Source organism: Aspergillus ambiguus, assembly GCF_047715705.1.
Source record: "Aspergillus ambiguus strain CBS 117.58 unplaced genomic scaffold BDV59scaffold_13, whole genome shotgun sequence".
In the NCBI taxonomy this organism is placed as follows: Eukaryota; Fungi; Ascomycota; class Eurotiomycetes; order Eurotiales; family Aspergillaceae; genus Aspergillus; species Aspergillus ambiguus.
The window spans coordinates 278,011-295,584 of record NW_027395526.1 but is presented as its reverse complement, the minus strand read 5'-3'; the positions used below and the strand labels follow the sequence as shown (position 1 = coordinate 295,584).

The following is a 17,574-nucleotide window of genomic DNA, read 5'->3' as shown; positions in this document are numbered from 1 at the left end:
AACAAACCCCGTCGCCAATATAATGGATTGAACGCGCGACACACCCCCAAATACTACCAAACATGGCCAGTGATGGTTGTCAGCCTCCTTCGCTGCGCCATGAGCCGCAGCTTACTCCCGTTGGGGAGAAGGCCTTGCCCGCCAAATGCAAGCCGGACAGTCTGACGTACTGTCCCACCATGGACCTTATCGCCGTTGTCACCAAGGACGATGACCTGTGCGTCTTCCGGCTGAACGGGCAGAAGGTCTTTGGGGGCTCGTTCAAGGGCGATCCGTATCTGGACGAGGACGATGGCGGCGGAGAGATTCGCGGCGTAACGTGGAAAAACAACGGTACGTCTGCGATTAATGAGCAGAACCCCACGTTTCATGCGTCGCTATACTCCCTGTGTCCTTCGTCATCGGACTAACAATTCCCAGGACACCTCCTGGCTGTCGCGTGCGCGGACAACACCGTCCGCATCATCAGCTCGTACAGCGGAAAGACCGTGCATCACTACCATGCATACTCGCCGGAGGACGACTCGATCCCGGTGAACGTCACCTGTCTAGGGTGGGGAGTGAACTTCACCGACAGCAGAGCCGCGCAACGCCACCTACAGGAAACCAGCAACCAGATCACCCTGGACGACCTACTATCACCAGACACGGACCCCTCAACGGCAGCCGCTTTGTTCAAGACCGACCTGCCGCGCGAGCTCGCCCTCCTCGACGTGGAAAACTCCCTGCCCAAGCTGAGCGCGCTCCCAGCGACCGGAAGCGAGTAAGTTCGCCGCAATCTGCAGAGCTGTGCTGTGCTGTTTGCTGTCCCTGCCGTTTGCTAACGCGCGCGCTCCGCGCGTACGCTACAGAGACGACGTGTTTAGCTCGCGGGCGTCCATCGATGCCATCTTCCACTCCGCATCGAAAAGCACCAGCGACGCTGTCGACGTGCTGCTCGTCGGCGCCGACAACGGCACCGTCCACCTGCGCATCTTTGATTGCTTCGAGATCGGCTCGTTCCCCGTCGGGAGCTCGGTGCGCGGCGCCGCCACGTGCGCCATCCGGCGCCATGCCTCCCATCCGCTGAGCTCGACCCATGCGTTGCTGGCCTCGACGCCGTCGGCCGCCGGGCTGAGCCTGCTCACGCTGGACCTCCGCTTCATCACGCGGTCTGGGCGGTACCTGGCCCTCCTGGCGTATAAGACCACGCAGCTGCAGAACTTGCTCCGCTATATCGGGCAGGTGCAGAAGCAGATCGAGCTGGAGTGGAAAAATACGCAGGAGCTGCCGATGCGGTATATGCGGAGTGTGAATGAGGATTTGATGGAGAAGTGCCATTGTGATTTTGTCACGGCGGCGTATCATCTTGTCGTGACGGGTGATTGCTTTGAGCCGCTGAGGGAGTTTCTGGTGGATATTGTCGGGGAACGGGTATGTTTTTTTTTTTTTTTTTTTTTTGAGCTTTGCGGTGAGGGAGATCTGACGGGCTGCAGGGACACAAGCGATGGGAGAAGGCTGTCTCGAACGGCTATGAGAATGTGCGTCGGCTGGCGCATGAGTGTTTGCTCCCTGCGCTGGAACGGTGCGAGGTCCTTCTCAGTCGGCTGATTGGGCTGTCCAAGTTTCACAAGCTGAGCGACGTTCTCGGGCTGGAGACGTCGGATCTGAACGCTATTGTCGAGACGCTAGATTGTCTGCATCTTCTCGCTCACCAGATCCTCATCCACACCAACGAGGAGCTGTGCCAGTTCGGCTCGTTCTCGCGATGGCTGCGGCATGAGATTGACCTGCAGAGCGCCGAGCCGATGTCTCAGACGCTGGAAGAGCTCATGGAGAAGACCGACCTGGTCGAGTACCCCCAGACGCTCAAGTACATCCGGGGCGCGCTGACCCAGAGCACGCTGCGGAACTTTATACAACAGTTGCCCATGATGGGACAGCCCCGGCCCCCTCCGGCATCGTCCGACAAATGGGCCCCAACGGGACACGACCGGTCCTTCTACGACACGTTCAAGAAGCTCCTGGAGCATCAGGTGCAGGGCGCGGGCGATGAGCATCCCGGCGAGACACCCAAGCTGAATGACCTTACCCGACGGCTGGGACTGCAGTTCGAAAAGGTGTTTGGCCAGATTGCGTTGACGCAGCGTCGGGGCATCCTGCATCGATCCCCGCTTACCCTGCACGCCGACTGTGACCAGGATGTCGTGGATGTGACGATGCGTTACGAGGTGAGTACGCCCAGAGAGATATCTACGGAAGTGGTGGCTGATCCTTTCCAGGACATCGAGGGAGAGAGCGGATGCGTGGTCTATGTGGCGACCCGATCGGTCCAATCTCCTTGTTTGCGTGCGTAGCTGCTCTGACGACCATGGACCCCTGGGCTAACTCTTGGTCTAGTGTATGTCTACCGTGTCGTCCTGGACTGCGAGAACGGGGTCAGCTCGACGCGAAGCCTCGCGGTTGGGGCAGTGGACCTGCAGGAGGGTGACGTGCGACAAGTGCAGTTCGTGGCCGATGATACGGTCATGGTCCTCTGGGCCAGCGGCAACAGTAAGTTTGGTGGTACGCTACGAAGGCGGACGGGGTTGTCGCTAATGGGGAGTATAGAAGTGTCTCATCTACTGAATCTGCGGTTGATGGCCACCACGGCGTATGGAGCGGACGCCACCGCCGAAGCCCCGCCGCTCTTGATCGATTTTACGACGGTCGACTCCAGTCCTAGGGAGACCGCGCCGGCGGTGACGCCGTTGACGGTGGATGTCTGGTCTCAGGGACTGGTGAAGCATGTCTTCCCAGCGTCTGGGTCTAAGGGGCGCCCACTGCGGGTCGACGTCAACGGGCGACGTGGACGCCGGGCGATCTGCGTGTTGTATGGCGATAGTATGCGGTATGAGGTGTTGGACCTGGATGTGGAGATGGACGACGGGGAAGATGGCGAGGAGTGAGGGTGGAGGTCGACTAGTTCTCTCTCTCTCTCTCTCTCTCTCTCTCTCTGTGTGTGTGTGTGTGCGTGTGTATAGAAATTATCTACAGTAGAGAATACCTCCGATTGTGATGGAAGACTATCATACTCCATACTGCGTAGGCATTAGTGATGGATTGGTGGTCGCCGGGGCCACGGGAGGGAAAGTGGGTGGAGTGCTGGAAGCAGCAAAATCAAAACAAGCAAAGCAAGCAAAGAAAGCAACGGCAGCAAAGAGGGGCAGTCGCAGGCAACGATGATTCATGACGGGAGTTTGGGGGGTACATGGTCGGTGGGGAGATCGGGGGGTGTCTGATACTTGGGGAGAATCCCTCTACCACATCGATAACTGGAACGAACACCTAGAGATCCAGGACGAACCGCTCTGGAATGAACCCTGAATGCCGATGAATAACGTCGTCAATCGTTGGCGGTGGTGAAGAATCCCGCCCAGTGAGACCCCCCGTAATACCGCCGTAAGAGACGCCGGGTGGCTGACTCAGCCCCTCTCCAGGCCAATCCGGGGGCATACAAACGGGGCGGTCATGACGGTATCGTACCCGCCGGGCCTCTCACTCTCCCATCCCCTCCTTTCTCTCTCTCTCTTCCTCTTCTTCCTCCTCTTCCATCCGTCCACCGTTCTCCCTCTTCTCTACGCCTCTCCGACTGGTTGGAAATCAGGATTAAGATCCAAAGCGACACCATCCTTTTCTTTCATTCTATCTTTTCTTCTCTCCTCTTCCCCCCTCCTCCTCGTCCTTCTTCCTCCCGTTTACTCCTCCGCCCCGACTAGTGGTGCATGTCTCGTCATATATCCACAAAAACAGCCTCCACACAATAATTGTCCTCTTCCTCCTCTCTCCCTCCTCTTCCTCCCTACTCAACCTTACATCTCCACGCCTCTTCCAATCCTCATCTGAGACCTTCGTCCAGAGGTTTCTCGTCTTTTTTCTTTTCCCTGCCTTTCACCTTCTTTCTTTTCTTTTCTTTTTTTTTTTTCTATTTCTCTCTCCCCCCTCGTGACTGGTCGATTTCCGCATCGGCAAGATGAACGTCACTCAGGTGTTAGAAAGCACCCTGTCGCCTGGTACGCACTTCTCCCTTTGCGTCCCTTCAATTCGCCTCCATCAATCCTCCCTTGTCGAATCATATCACTGATCCAATCCACGGCAGATGCGACGGCGCGTACAAATGCGGAGCAGCAGTTGCTTCATGCCGCCGAAGTCGACTTCGTACGTCGACCCCTCTATCCGCCCCCCTCTCCCCTTCGACTTCACCCCAACTAACCCTTCCCTCTTCAACCCTACAGGCTCAATACCTCATCACCCTGGGTCAAGAACTCGCCAATGAAGATTCCGCCTCTCATATCCGAACCGCCGCCGGTATCGCCCTCAAGAACGCCTTCACCTTCCGAGATGTCGCCAAACTGCGCGAAGTCCAGAGCAAATGGCTCCAACAGATCACCCCGGAGATCAAGTCCCAAGTCAAGGAGCTCGCGCTGAAGACCCTCAACTCCAAGGATGGCCGGGCCGGTCAATCCGCCGCCCAGTTCATCGTGTCCATCGCCGCCATCGAGCTGCCCCGGAACGAGTGGCCCGAGTTGATGAACATCCTGGTCCAGAACGTCGCCTCCGGTTCCGACCAGCTCAAGCAGGCCTCGCTGATCACCATCGGTTTCATCTGCGAGTCCCAGGATGCCGAGCTGCGTGATAGCCTCGCCGCTCACTCCAACGCTATTTTGACCGCCGTGGTTCAGGGCGCCCGTCGCGAGGAGCCCAATCTGGATATCCGTTTCGCCGCCATCAAGGCCCTCAGTGACTCCGTCGACTTTGTGCGCTCCAACATGGAGAACGAGGGCGAGCGGAACTACATCATGCAGGTCGTCTGCGAGGCCACCCAGGCCGATGACCTCCGCATCCAGGCCGGCGCCTTTGGTTGCCTGAACCGCATCATGGGCGCTTACTACGAGAAGATGCGCTTCTACATGGAGAAGGCCCTGTTTGGCCTGAGCATCATGGGCATGAAGAGCGAGGAGGAGGATGTCTCCAAGCTGGCCATCGAATTCTGGTGCACCGTGTGTGAAGAGGAAATCGCCATCGAAGATGATAATGCCGCGGTTGGTTTTGCCTCCCCCCGTCTCTTTTTTTCCGGCCTCTCGTGACTAACAATGTGTTGTAGGCTCAGGTGGAGGGTCTTGAGATTCAGCGCCAGTTCTTTGGCTTTGCTCGGGTCGCCTGTCGAGAAGTCGTTCCCGTCCTGTTGCAGTCCATGTCCAGACAGGATGAAGATGCCACCGAGGACGAGTATAACGTGTCTCGTGCCGCCTACCAGGCTCTGCAGCTCTACTCTCAGTGTGTCCAGGGCGAGGTGATCGCGCCCGTCCTGGCTTTCGTGGAGGAGAACATCCGCCACGAAGACTGGCGCCGCCGGGATGCTGCCGTCGCGGCCTTTGGCGCTATCATGGATGGCCCCGACCCCAAGATCCTCGAGCCCCTGATCAAGCAAGCTCTCGCCGTACTGGTGGGCATGATGGAGGACAGCTCCATCCAAGTTCGTGATTCGGCCGCCTACGCCCTCGGTCGCGTATGCGACTTCTGTTCGGAAACCCTTGACCCTGACGTGCACCTACAACCCCTTATTTCTTGCCTTTTCAACGGCCTGGCGAGCACCCCCAAGATTGCCAGCTCTTGCTGCTGGGCATTGATGAACGTCGCCGATCGTTTTGCCGGCGACATCGGCGCTCAAACCAACCCCTTGTCCAAGCACTTCCAAGACAGCGTGAAGTCGCTCCTTGCCCTGACTGAGAGGTATGCGCCCGCTTGCGTTTTCTTTGCCGAGGGACCACTCTAACCCCCTTATAGACAAGATGCGGACAATCAGCTCCGCACGGCCGGATACGAAGTCCTCAACTCTTTCATCACGAACGCCGCCAACGACAGCCTCCCGATGGTTGCAACTCTCTCCGACGTCATCATTCAGCGCCTTGAGCACACCATCCCCATGCAGCAGCAGGTTGTCAGCGTTGAGGACCGTATCACTCTCGAGGAGATGCAAACCAGCTTGACTAGCGTCATCCTTGTAAGTTTCTTATCGCTCCATGAACGAGCCCAGCGCTAACGATACAGGCTATTGTCCAACGCCTTGAGACCGAAATCAAGCCTCAGGCCGATCGCATCATGCACGTGATGCTCCAGGTGTTGTCTACTGTTCCTCCCAAGTCCAGCGTGCCCGATGTCGTCTTCGCGACCGTCGGCGCTATCGCCAACGCCCTGGAGGAGGAGTTCATCAAGTACATGGAGCCGTTCTCTCCGTTCCTCTACAATGCGCTCGGAAACCAGGAAGAGCCAGGTCTCTGCTCGATGGCCATTGGCCTCGTCAGCGATATCGCCCGCGCCCTGAACGAGAAGGTCCAGCCCTACTGCGATACCTTCATGAACTTGCTCCTCACCAACCTGAGAGTACGTCCTTATTCTGTGTCTTGTGTCATGGGGTATATTTTGCTAACAACTCCCCAGAGCTCCACGAACCAGCTCAAGCCTGCCATTCTGGAGACGTTTGGTGACATTTCGCAGGCCATCGGAACGCAGTTCGACACGTACCTGTCTGTTGTTGCTCAGGTCCTTCAGCAGGCTTCCATTGTCACTGCTAGCGCCGATGTTACCGTGGAGATGATCGACTACATTGTCTCTCTTCGTGAGGGTATCATGGATGCCTGGGGTGGTATTCTTCTTACCTACAAGGGCAAGCCACAGGGTGAGTACGCTCCTCGATGTTTTCTACGCCGTTTCCTAACAAATCCCAGTCTCTAAGCTTCAACCCTACGTTGAGTCCATCTTCCAGCTTCTCCACTTGATCTCCCAGGACCTCGCCCGGAGCAGCGAGGGACTGATGAGATCGTCCATGGGCGTTCTTGGGTAAGTTGTTGCATCTCGCACTCTCCAGCCAGAATTATTCTAATTCCCCCTAGTGATCTGGCTGAGGCCTTCCCCAACGGCGAGTTTGCGGCGTACTTCCGCAACGAATGGGTCACCGCCCTTGTTCGCGACACCCGCCAGAACCGCGACTTCAGCCCGCGCACCATTGACACCGCTCGTTGGACTCGCGAACAGGTCAAGCGCCAGATCAACTTGTCGACCGCTGCTGCGATGGCATAAACGGATAGTTCCACCTGTCCAGTGACCGATTGCGTGTCCGGCGACCGCCCCGTTGGAGCAAGGCACCATCCTGGGTGCGCTCAGGGAAGTGACGCCGTGGTGAAGCTCCTCCCGTCTGCTGGAGTGAGTGCATGCCACATGGGACAGTCGGATGCCGTGCTGCTCCGGATTTGCGACAAATTGGTGTGTATGCCATTTGAAGCGACGGAGCCAGCCTGACTCAACCTGACAAGATTCCTTGAGTGACGCACAGCTGCATCAAAACACCCTCCCCCATCCCCTCTTGAAACGTCTTCCATCGCCCCTTTCTTCCCCTTGCCTTCCCGATCATCATCTGGACGGTCCAACCCGCTTTCGGAATCCCCCTCCTCCCCTTGTCATGACTCCTCCCGATGCATGTTGCTGCTTCTTCGTTGGCCTTTTGTTGCGTTTGTTTCTACCCCCTTCTATTACCACTACTATCCTTTTTCTTTCTCAGCTCCACCTTTTGCGCTGTTTTACCCTTCATGTCCGTTTTAATTAGAGAAGACCCTATAGCATTTTTACCCTCATGTATGCCCGAGAAGTCATGTAACCAACCCCTTTGCGAGAAGCATTGCGACGATTTCCCTCCCCTGTTCCACGTATAATCCCTGTTACCTAAAAGATCCTGTATAGAGAATGATAAAACTGAACATGCGGTGCGGCCAATAGTAGGTGCCAGTAATATTTCTCAAGCAGTCTACCTGGCGAAGGCTGGGGCTGCTGTCGATGGGTTGTTATCACCACGTGACCCCGATAAGGGCACGAGGCGGGTAGCCCTACTCCCGCACATGGAAAACCTCATCGACTTTTCTTCCCGTCGCGCTTGGCTTTCTTTCCACCTCACCCCAGCACCCTCGTCCACCCTCGAGGTATGTACACCACGCTGTTCCCTTCCCTTTTACAGCCTCTCAGCTAGTCTGAGAGAGCAATCATCGGGGATCCCTGGATTTCTGTTTTTATTGCCTGAAAGATGGTAATAGGATCCAGCGGGAGGAACCGATGATACGCATCTCTCATCACGGCACGGGCTGAAGAACCCTTGATATTTTTTGGGCACTCTTTGCGCTCGAGGACTACTGGTGGCTGACTTTTCTGGGACGTTGGTTTCTCTGCGCGCTGCCAATGCGTTTGGTGGCCGGAGGGAAATTCCTGTCCGTCGAAAAAAATTTTTAGATACCTCATTTCCGGTGAAAACCTCCCCTCTCGATTTGAGAATCTCGATCTCCATCCGTCAAAATGGTCAAGACCTCCGTCCTCAACGATGCGCTTAACGCCATCAACAACGCCGAGAAGGCTGGCAAGCGCCAGGTCCTGATCCGTCCTTCCTCCAAGGTCATCGTCAAGTTCCTCTCTGTCATGCAGAAGCACGGTATGTGGCAATTGTTGAATTGGTCTTGCCTTTTTTTGTGTATTCGGTTGTTTGTGTCTTTGGAGGGACGGAAAACCATTCGGGTTGATAACTAGGCAGCGGGTTCGAACGTCCCCACAACCTCTGCCCTTTAAGTGCCCGATATATTGACTACTACTGGCGGGGATCTTACAAGTTTCTGGACTGTTTTTCTTTTGCAACGTGTTTGGCAACTTTTATATTCTCGCAACATTTCTGACGACTCCTTGCAGGCTACATCGGCGAGTTCGAGGAGGTTGACGACCACCGCTCCGGCAAGATCGTCATCCAGCTCAACGGCCGTCTCAACAAGTGCGGTGTCATCAACCCCCGCTACCCCGTCCAGCTCCGTGACCTCGAGACCTGGGCCACCCAGCTCCTCCCCTCTCGTCAGTTCGGTTACGTCGTCCTGACCACCTCCGCTGGTATCATGGACCACGAGGAGGCTCGCCGCAAGCACGTTGCTGGCAAGCTCCTCGGCTTCTTCTACTAGAGAAGTCTTTTGGGGGGTAAAAAAAAATCTGAAAAGTCGCCCTGCGCCGGATGCAGGTGGCACGGGATGGAACGGGCGAGGGAATGTGCTCATTGATTGAAAAATCCTGTCTGGATATATGCTGTACACCCGGCTGAAGTGTCTAGATAGTCTGGGCGATTCTCGCTCTTCAATTCAGCCATCTTGTCTGGTCAAATTATTGGAACGGAATGTAGCCACGTACGTACGGAGTAGCAGCAGAAAGTTATGTGTGCTGAACGGACCGAGGTCCCCCAGTGACCGCCTCGATTCTGCCGGGCGTTGATATCTTCCCCGCAACCCACCATCGTTTGTATATTCCTCCGTCTTCTTTCTCCCCCTCCATCCGGCATCTGAACCATCGACAGCCCCAGAATGCCGTTGGACACGATATACCTTACCCGCCATGGTGTATGTAACCGTCCCCGAGCCCATTGTCTTCGTCTCCAGCCCTAACACCATCCCCAGCACCGTCTGAACTGGACCATCGACTACAAAACCGGCGAATACAAATCGCAGTTCCCCACGCCCACCGGCAACGCCGCCGACCCGACTCTGACCTCCCACGGCGTGCGCCAGTCCTTCGAGCTGGCCGCTCACCTCGTCAACCCGTCCGTCCACCCCAAGCCCTTCCGCGTGTACTCGAGCCCCTTCTACCGCTGTCTCCAGACGATCCAGCCCGCCGTCGAAGCCCTCAAGGAGCACCAGCACAGCCAGCGCACCACCGGCGCTGACCATGGCATCGACGCGGCGGCCGACCTCGACGTGAGGCTCGAGAATGGCGTCGGGTATGTCTCCCCTCCCTCCCTTGCTCTACACTACACCTTCCACCCCCAGACGCAAACTAACAAGCAACAGGGAATGGTTCGGCCCAACCTCCTTCTTCCACCACCCCTCGCCCGCCTCCCCCAGCGACCTGAAATCACACTTCCCCAACATCCTCCCGGACACGCCCGACGCCCACGTGCACCCGCACGTCTACCCCTCCACCCGCGGCGAGACCATCGCCCAGCTCCACGACCGCCTCGCCACCGCCCTCGCCGCCATCATCGCCGACGTCGACGCCGAGATCGCCCAGCTAGAGGCCCGTGCCGACTCCCCGCCCTCCTCCAAGGCCGTCCTGATCTGCTCGCACGCCGCCCCGCTCATCGCCATCGGCCGCGCCCTCACCGGCCGCATGCCCGCCGACAGCAGCGAGGAGGACTTCAACGTCTTCACGGCGGGGTTGAGCACGTTCGTCCGGAGACGGCCCGGCGCGGACGCATCCACGGCCGCGGCCGCGGCCGCGACCCAGTCGCCCGGGGTGCTGGCGCCGGGGACGAGGATCGTGCCGGCTGAGCGTGCCGTGCCGTGCTGGCAGGGCGGGCGCGGTGTCGGCGGCGGGTGGGACTGTGTCAGGAACGGGGACTGTAGCTTTTTGAGTGGTGGCGCGGAACGTGGGTGGTAAGTTGTTCTGACCCTTTCCTTTCCTTTCCTTTCCTTGCGCTTTGTGGTCCCCGTGTTGGCTGGTGCTGACGGATGCGACATAGGCACTTCAATGGCGAGGAGTCGTTCGATACCGGGCCCATGGCGCCGCCGGCGGAGCTGCCCACTTCTAGTGCGCAGGCTGAGTGGCCTGGGACTAAACTGTGATATCCGGATGATGGGACGAGTTGGGGTGGGAGGGCTACGCAGGGCTGTAAATAGGACCTGCATGCAATGCGCACTGCGTATATACGATGGCTGGTTTTGACGCTAGATACCTAGATCGGGTGGATTCGTTGATAAACACATCTTACGTTGGTCTGGAACTACCCATGGTCGTATGTACACGCTGAAAATATCAAAAGCACTAGCAGGGAGAGGGAGAATTGCTCGCATGCACGGCTACCGTCCTTCGTGCTCCTCTCCTGTGGGTATCGTGGGGGTATCATCGGCAGCAGTGCTGGTGGTGGTGGTGTCCTCGGCGTTCTGCGCGCCACGCTGCTCCGCTTCTTCCTGTCGACGCCGCTCCTCTTCCTCGCGCGCGCGCTCCGCGTTCCGCGCCGCCTCGGCGGCATTCTGCACTTCGACGTGTCGCTCGCCCACGCCCGGCACGAGACTCGCCATGAACAGTGCCACGGACCGCTCGACGCGGCGCAGGTTCCGCCGGAGCTCGGCCGGGAACGACGCGCGGATGGGCGCATCGGCCGGCGGGCCGGCAGCGGCAGCGGCAGCGGCAGGTTCCTCCGGGAGATGGTGGACGAGGCTCTCGAGGTGGCGCTGCACGGGGGAGACGAGCGTGCGGTAGAGTTGGTGCGGGACGGTGGTCTCGGAGAGCACGGCGACGAGCACGGCCAGGGCGACGAGGAGCACGCGTGCCCAGGTGCCCGGCTCGCTGAACATGTAGCAGAAGAAATACAGCCGCACGAACAGCCACACGCGGCGCACGTTCCGCGCCAGCCCCAGCTGGTCGTTGTTGACGGCTACCCGCTGGTTGTTGATGACCGCCTGGCGGACGGCGTTCACCATCGCGTCGTGGTGGGCGTTATGGTGGGCGTTGTGGTGGTGCTGGTGCTGCGCGAGGCCCGGGAATGCGGGCGACTGCGCGGCTTGCGCGGCGCGCAGCGCTTCCAGCGCTGGGTGCAGGGTTTCAGGTCCGCGGGGGGACACGATGGCTTGGTATCCGGTGGGCGATGAGAGGAGGTAGAGAGGGGGTTGGGTTTGGGTGGTGTTGGCACCGGAAGAGGGGAGGCTATCTGCTTGTATGTTGACGGGAGTGGTCGTCTGGGATTGAGTGACGCGCAGTTGGTCGGCGCGGGTGTAAACGTTGAAGACCCGGCTGAGGAGAGACTCGATCGTACCATCGCGCTCGGCGTTGGGGTTTCGGTACTGCTCGTCGAGGAGCGCAAATAGCTGGCTTCGGAGTCGGATGATTTGGTCCATTGGGGGCGCGATTCCCCGACTGAGCTGTTCTTCGCATAAAGCGATCTGGGGCTGGAGGAGGTGCAGACGGGCCCGCCGATCTTCTGGGCTACCAAAGGTAAAAGAAGCTCCCGTTGGTGTAAATGGGGACGTTGTGGTCATTGTTGGTGGGGGGTGCGGGAACCCTTGAGGTGCCCGTTGCCATGTAGGGTGCTGCGAGGCAATGGAATTCAACGACGACTCCATGGTGCGCTGCTGTCCGAGTAGAGACGTCCCTCGTCGCTCTAGATGTTCGACCTGTCGGCGGATGGCTTCGATGTTGCGCTGCAGCGCTAAGCTAATCTCCGCTTCGTTTGGAACCGCAGGCGCCGTTGGGCCCCTGTATCGGAGGCCTTGTGCATTTGGCATGAACGTTGGAGGTACGGAGCGGCTCGGGGCGAAGGGGCTCTGGTGGGTTGGAAGGCCAGTAGGCGAGAGAGGGGGTGCCGACGCCGGCGGTGTTGGAGTCGGGGTCTGGGACAATGGTGCAGGCGGGAGGACGAGATGCATGGTGTATTCAGAGCCCTTCCGTGGTGTGTGTGTTAGCTACGGATTCACGAACGATTGAAGGATGAATTGGGTATATCTTTACATTTTCGGGGTCCAAAACCAGCTGTAAGGTCGCGCCATCATGAGCTAGAGGCTTCCCACGGTAGATTAACCGTTGGGTCTCCGGGGGAGGGCGAGTAGGGATGGCCTGGGAAATGCGTGATTTGAGGTCGCGAAGGGTATGAGACGCGGTCAAGTCTTTGAAGGTGAAGCGATTGGGTGGAGGTAGAGAGGGACATAGTATGTGAAGGACGAAGCTGAGAGAGGCCTCCGACGGCGCAGGGTCCGCTGGCGCAGGATTCGACATGATATAGGCGATGCAGGATCAAGACAGATCAATTCAGCATGCGACGACAGCGTATAGAGGATCCTCGGAGTGAAAGAACCGGCCAGAGGGACAGGTGGCTACTGATGACACAGTGCGAGGGATGTGGAATCCGAAACGTGGCATGCCCCGACGCGGCGGATGGGTGAGCGTTGCAGTCGAGCGCGCTGGCACAACCAGGAAGGCAGGGAACCTGAGCGAGAGGCAAACCCAGCACGAAGGACTAGCAAAAGGCCATGACGGAGGAGATGGAGGAGAGGAAGTGGAAGTAAGTCAGAAGTACGGAGTAATTGTCGGCGACGGCGGAAAGACCATGGTTGTGCGTGGTCTTTAGACAGAAAGGCGTGGTCTTTCCGCGTTGCGCGTTGGTGCCTTGAACATTCCAAGCAGGCTATACCCAGTTTATTTTAGGGCCATTTCTGTGGTTATGGATATCGTGTGCTTTCATACACTTGGCGGTTACACCAGATGAGTAGACAAGAATATATAAGTCCGGATGTAGCCTTATAGATTTATAATTTGATGTATCTTTATTTATAAGAAGTCGTACATTATTAGAGGTTCTGCTATTCCTATCTCCTGGACCGTTTTGCCGTGTGCTATTTACCTCAACATGCCTTAAAGATATTGCCCGAGGACGTTAATTAGAACTCCTTTATTTAGTAGCTAGATAATAAAATAGAGGGCAATTTTATGCGGGTAATAAAGGGTCGTATACTCTATATAAAATAAAAATTTCAAGGGCATTACCTTTTTCTCTTTATACGAATATCTTAGCTAATCCGGTATTTATTCTAGATTTTCGTCTAAATTGAACCCGCTATAATACGAATACTAGGTTAAAAATATTATATTAAGGCTAGTCGAAGGTTTCTTACGCTAGTATCTTAAGAAATATAATCTAAAGTGTCAGACGTATGGCCTGATGCCTCCAGTTGCCAATTTCGGGTTATGTTTTGCATTGCTTATTGAATCACTGCATTATTCACTCAATCATCCCTATGCGTGCCATCTAAGTCAGTCATTTTGATTCACTATTCATTCCATGCCTACCCCTTCTGATTCAGACCCTTCATTCTATTCGGATTTAAAGCCCAATTCTATTTAATATATATATGGCCTGACTCGCGCAAGTGCAGGAGGCTCTACCATTATTTGGAAGACGTTAATGCCTCGGTCCAACGTTGGGGAGACGTTCCATTTCTTGACGTCCAAAGTTTCTCACAAGCCTCTAATGGCATGAGCCCATCATCACAACATCCCTAGGGATGGTCCTGAATCCTCAGCGGATTTATACTCAACGAATTCGTCACCGCAGACAGCATCACATTTACAGGAGTAACAAGTGCTGTGTCCACCATAGACCGCACAACATCAATCAAGGTCCACCTGGACGGCCACTCTTGTCCCAATAATTCTGCCCCTGACTGCGGCATGTGCCAACCACACAGTAATATCCACCGCCCTTATTGTTCTGGTTGGGAGAGAACATGACGAAATTACCGCCATTGTTCGGACTGAATCCTGTGCATTGGTTGTAAAGCCCACTCTGAACAGTATATGCCGTATGGGCAGTGTTATACCATAAGCAGACTGTCTCATAGGCATGGCCAGTGCACCCGTAGTTGAGCCCAGTCGTCCAGCTCGCTTGTACAGCAAAGCCACCTGTAATCCACTGGGCTGCAGTTGCAGAAGCAGTCCACCCTATGGTGTATGACTTGCTTTGCAAGGCGCCAACACTGCAACTCTACGCAGTTCCGCTTGACATATTCTCCTATTTAGTGCTCGTTAGCTCCTACTAGCATTCAAAGATGGCTCTTTTTAACTCACGCTCAACTGTTTATGCCAATAGTTTTGATGGGGGTTGCCGTCCCCGACTCTCCGTGTGGCAGGAGACCACATACTGCAAGCACCGGTTTGTCGCTTCTCCAAGTTATTTATTAGTATTGTGCTGGTAGAATTACCCTCGTCCAGAGGCATTGGAAACGTGTCTACAACTTGGATAGCTTCTACCGCTCTCTGTAAGCTCATTCCGACAGATTAACCAAAGTAAGGGGTTCTGTCATTCTTATTGACAGGGCTCAGTCGAACACTATTAGGCAAAGGGACCTTATTGCAGACCATAAACGATTCGTACTCATTATACATTCTATAATAAGAAATCCTACCAGAGTACTTAGGGTCTTTGTGAACCGTGTACGTCGAAGGTCCAATAGTAATAGTACGTTACTATTTGGTCCAACATTAGCAATGATACCGAAGTCGGCAAATATCCCAGTTATTAGAGCAGTTGAGCACGCTGATCCAAAGATTTCTACCGTAGAACTATTCTTTACTAAAATCTCTTTCTTAGAAGATATCTTGTCCTGCTGCACTGTGACTTAGACATACTTGATATCCTCGTGAATATCAAGCGATGGTGCAGCTAAGGCGGTAGCAGCAAGCAACTGGGTAAGAACAAATGCTCTTATGTTTGTTAAAGAACTTCGTGGATGTTGAACTTTTCGAAGAAGAAAGCTGCCACTGTGGCCATCTTTATATCATCCACTCCAACTGAGTACTTGAACAGGTCGACGCTATCATCATCGGCCTTGACCGAGACCAGGACCAACATTAGAAGCGATGGTACATCGTGGCTCTCTAATAACTAGCTTGCAGCAGCATGAGTATGGTCTCACTGCACTAATAAGGAGGCTAGTATTTTGTAAATTGGTTCCAAGGTTGGAAACTGGGATATTCTGGACAGTTGTTTCCTAAGCGGTTCAATTCTCCCAGAGAGCTCCCCTCTGCTCCTGCCTAGATACTTACCCACCTAAGTACCACTTCCATTCGTAACTAATCCTACTTCTCATCCCAGCCAATCGGACTGCTTTCCAACTTTCTCGGTCTCTCAGTGGCTAGTCGCTGTATCGCATTGATCTGGCTTCATCTTCGGCGCTGGGCCTCGAGTCACGCTGCCCTTTAAGCCTTCAGCGCCATGCCCCTTGAGATCTAAGTCCTAATTTCAGATGTCGTTGTCCACAATTCAGAAACGGTAGGATTAGGACAAGATAAGTGACTGCTCCAGCATGTGAAATAATTGCCATCTATGTATCGCACTCTTTGAAAGACAATACTGTAGTAGTAGCATCCAAGGTGTGGGAAGCGCTTGGTACGGATATGTATAATAGGTACCCCTTTGCCTGGCGGTTGAATGAACCGAAATAGATCCTCTACGGTGTGGATTCCGTCAGGCAGCGAACGAGGGAATTAATCGGAATATGAGACGAGTTCCTTAGCGCTACTACTCTGTACAGCCGAGAGGGGGCGGACTCCCTGCCAAGCTAAGAAGCTCTTGCCCTAACCAACCTGTCCACGGCGACCCCGACGCGCTAAGCTTGAGCATCGGCCAAGCCTACCTAGATGCAATCTCATTCTTTCAAACCTCTCCCACCCGGCTAACTAATCTCACAAGAGCCACCAGATGTCGCTGCAGGGGTGGTAGCGTACCTTTAGGATACTACCCTATACAGCGACTAAATCGTGTTAATGATCATGGCAACCGATAGCGTAGGCCTAAACCGGTCGCCACTCGTCTGCTGACTACATGGTTACTTCAATGGTTGTAAGTCAGAAATAGGGAGAGTGAGTACTTGAAGGTTCCATAATTCCTGCCTTTGCATTCTCCCGCAACTGCCCCAAATTTTTACACCTATACCCGGCCACCGAAGGGTACATAACAGCCAACTTCTGAAATTTACTCGATATCTCGATATCTCACACCGCCACTTTATAAACACAAGCTACTTTACGCTCCTACAGTATGTCTCTTAAATCAGTCCAGTCTATTCTTCTAATATATGAATTAACATGCAGTTCTAGATAATCCGCCAATATGGAAATCACAAATGGTAGCCAGGAGCAAATACGATGCGCCGGTCATAGCTTGATACCCGATCTCTCCTATCCGAATATGTGCGCCATCACTATCTGGCAACAGGGACTGAATCTCACGGATGATCCTCTTTCTGTCTTGAAGAGCTGCTGTCCTAGCGATCAATACAGCTACTTTGGTCCGGATAATTGTTTTGCTTACTGCAATGCAACCAAGGAGACTCAGGCAACCCTGGAGCAATGTCTGCAGTCCCCTACGCGACTCCGGGCCGTTATGTGCAATGGTTCTATGGGACTAAGAAGTCTGACATCTTATCTTGTGTTGGCGGTGATTTTTACTAGTCTTTGGCATATTTGATGCACGCTTGTACGACACTAAGATCTGTTATAATGAACATTCTGTGTGCTTTTCGAGGTGGCTATGAGATACCGTGTTTTAGAAGCGATTCTGGCTTCACTATAGGAAGTCCCCACGAGTTCATTCAAGTCGTACTGGGAAGAAAAAAAGCACATAATATTTATCCTATCAATGAAAGCGGGAGATTGATACTTCTACACACCCCGGCACCTACCTAAGTACAAATGTGGTACCACCGCCATATGTCTAGTCCAAAGAACTCGGTTACGAGAAACACTCGTACTCCGCGTTGAAGCCCCTTCTTCACTCATCTCACGATGTTCATCACTCCATCGGCCCGGCATCCGCAGCAACCCCAAGCACAGCAAAAGACTCCCCACCGACAATCCAGTGCTAAACGTCTGCAGCGCCTGCACGCTGTGCGTTTGTCCCATTGCGCCTACCACAAAGGGCAGCACGGCAGCGCGCCACCAAGCGCTGCCCCGAAGCCGATAGAGCTGATATGCTGCGCGTGGGGGAGTAGCTTC

The 17,574-nt window shown here is 55.0% G+C and overlaps 7 protein-coding genes across 7 annotated transcripts; 5 read left to right on the top strand and 2 right to left on the bottom strand.

The window, feature by feature from the left end:
• Positions 1 to 62: 62 nt before the first annotated feature.
• On the top strand, positions 63 to 2,927 carry BDV59DRAFT_201529 (putative anaphase-promoting complex component Cut20/Apc4; the record flags this gene model as incomplete). The annotated part of the gene is made up of 7 exons (XM_073693828.1): positions 63 to 333; positions 421 to 763; positions 852 to 1,413; positions 1,476 to 2,210; positions 2,262 to 2,328; positions 2,380 to 2,532; positions 2,590 to 2,927. 7 exons carry the CDS (start codon positions 63 to 65, stop codon positions 2,925 to 2,927), a joined length of 2,469 nt encoding a protein of 822 aa, XP_073548524.1.
• A 947-nt stretch (positions 2,928 to 3,874) lies between these two features.
• On the top strand, positions 3,875 to 7,588 carry BDV59DRAFT_177095 (karyopherin beta). The gene is made up of 9 exons (XM_073689558.1): positions 3,875 to 4,031; positions 4,118 to 4,176; positions 4,254 to 5,060; positions 5,123 to 5,751; positions 5,806 to 6,022; positions 6,070 to 6,402; positions 6,460 to 6,697; positions 6,747 to 6,858; positions 6,912 to 7,588. The coding sequence occupies exons 1-9, from the start codon at positions 3,992 to 3,994 to the stop codon at positions 7,096 to 7,098; spliced, it is 2,622 nt and encodes an 873-aa protein (XP_073548523.1). The 5' UTR covers positions 3,875 to 3,991; the 3' UTR covers positions 7,099 to 7,588.
• Positions 7,589 to 7,949: 361 nt separating this feature from the next.
• Positions 7,950 to 9,240, top strand: BDV59DRAFT_177091 (40S ribosomal protein uS8). The gene is made up of 3 exons (XM_073689557.1): positions 7,950 to 7,991; positions 8,296 to 8,491; positions 8,743 to 9,240. The coding sequence occupies exons 2-3, from the start codon at positions 8,359 to 8,361 to the stop codon at positions 9,000 to 9,002; spliced, it is 393 nt and encodes a 130-aa protein (XP_073548522.1). The 5' UTR covers positions 7,950 to 7,991; positions 8,296 to 8,358; the 3' UTR covers positions 9,003 to 9,240.
• A 155-nt stretch (positions 9,241 to 9,395) lies between these two features.
• On the top strand, positions 9,396 to 10,652 carry BDV59DRAFT_201526 (phosphoglycerate mutase family protein; the record flags this gene model as incomplete). The annotated part of the gene is made up of 4 exons (XM_073693827.1): positions 9,396 to 9,431; positions 9,489 to 9,808; positions 9,879 to 10,463; positions 10,550 to 10,652. 4 exons carry the CDS (start codon positions 9,396 to 9,398, stop codon positions 10,650 to 10,652), a joined length of 1,044 nt encoding a protein of 347 aa, XP_073548521.1.
• A 234-nt stretch (positions 10,653 to 10,886) lies between these two features.
• On the bottom strand, positions 10,887 to 12,798 carry BDV59DRAFT_201525 (uncharacterized protein; the record flags this gene model as incomplete). Its single annotated transcript, XM_073693826.1, has 2 exons — positions 10,887 to 12,467; positions 12,535 to 12,798. The coding sequence occupies 2 exons, from the start codon at positions 12,796 to 12,798 to the stop codon at positions 10,887 to 10,889; spliced, it is 1,845 nt and encodes a 614-aa protein (XP_073548520.1).
• Positions 12,799 to 14,089: 1,291 nt separating this feature from the next.
• BDV59DRAFT_207539 (uncharacterized protein) lies at positions 14,090 to 15,349 on the bottom strand (the record flags this gene model as incomplete). The annotated part of the gene is made up of 6 exons (XM_073695019.1): positions 14,090 to 14,563; positions 14,647 to 14,831; positions 14,862 to 14,999; positions 15,047 to 15,164; positions 15,204 to 15,263; positions 15,302 to 15,349. 6 exons carry the CDS (start codon positions 15,347 to 15,349, stop codon positions 14,195 to 14,197), a joined length of 918 nt encoding a protein of 305 aa, XP_073548519.1. The 3' UTR covers positions 14,090 to 14,194.
• Positions 15,350 to 16,265: 916 nt separating this feature from the next.
• BDV59DRAFT_177084 (uncharacterized protein) lies at positions 16,266 to 17,345 on the top strand. The gene has a single exon (XM_073689556.1). It carries the CDS (start codon positions 16,691 to 16,693, stop codon positions 17,045 to 17,047), a length of 357 nt encoding a protein of 118 aa, XP_073548518.1. The 5' UTR covers positions 16,266 to 16,690; the 3' UTR covers positions 17,048 to 17,345.
• The last annotated feature ends 229 nt before the right edge of the window (positions 17,346 to 17,574 follow it).

Coding starts and splice junctions, on each gene's coding strand:
- BDV59DRAFT_177095 (XM_073689558.1), top strand. CDS start 3,992: ATGAACGTCACTCAGGTGTTAGAAAGCACCCTGTCGCCTG. Junction 4,032..4,117: donor AGAAAGCACCCTGTCGCCTG/GTACGCACTTCT, acceptor AATCCACGGCAG/ATGCGACGGCGCGTACAAAT. Junction 6,698..6,746: donor CTACAAGGGCAAGCCACAGG/GTGAGTACGCTC, acceptor AACAAATCCCAG/TCTCTAAGCTTCAACCCTAC.
- BDV59DRAFT_177091 (XM_073689557.1), top strand. CDS start 8,359: ATGGTCAAGACCTCCGTCCTCAACGATGCGCTTAACGCCATCAACAAC. Junction 8,492..8,742: donor CTCTGTCATGCAGAAGCACG/GTATGTGGCAAT, acceptor GACTCCTTGCAG/GCTACATCGGCGAGTTCGAG.
- BDV59DRAFT_177084 (XM_073689556.1), top strand. CDS start 16,691: ATGGAAATCACAAATGGTAGCCAGGAGCAAATACGATGCGCCGGTCAT.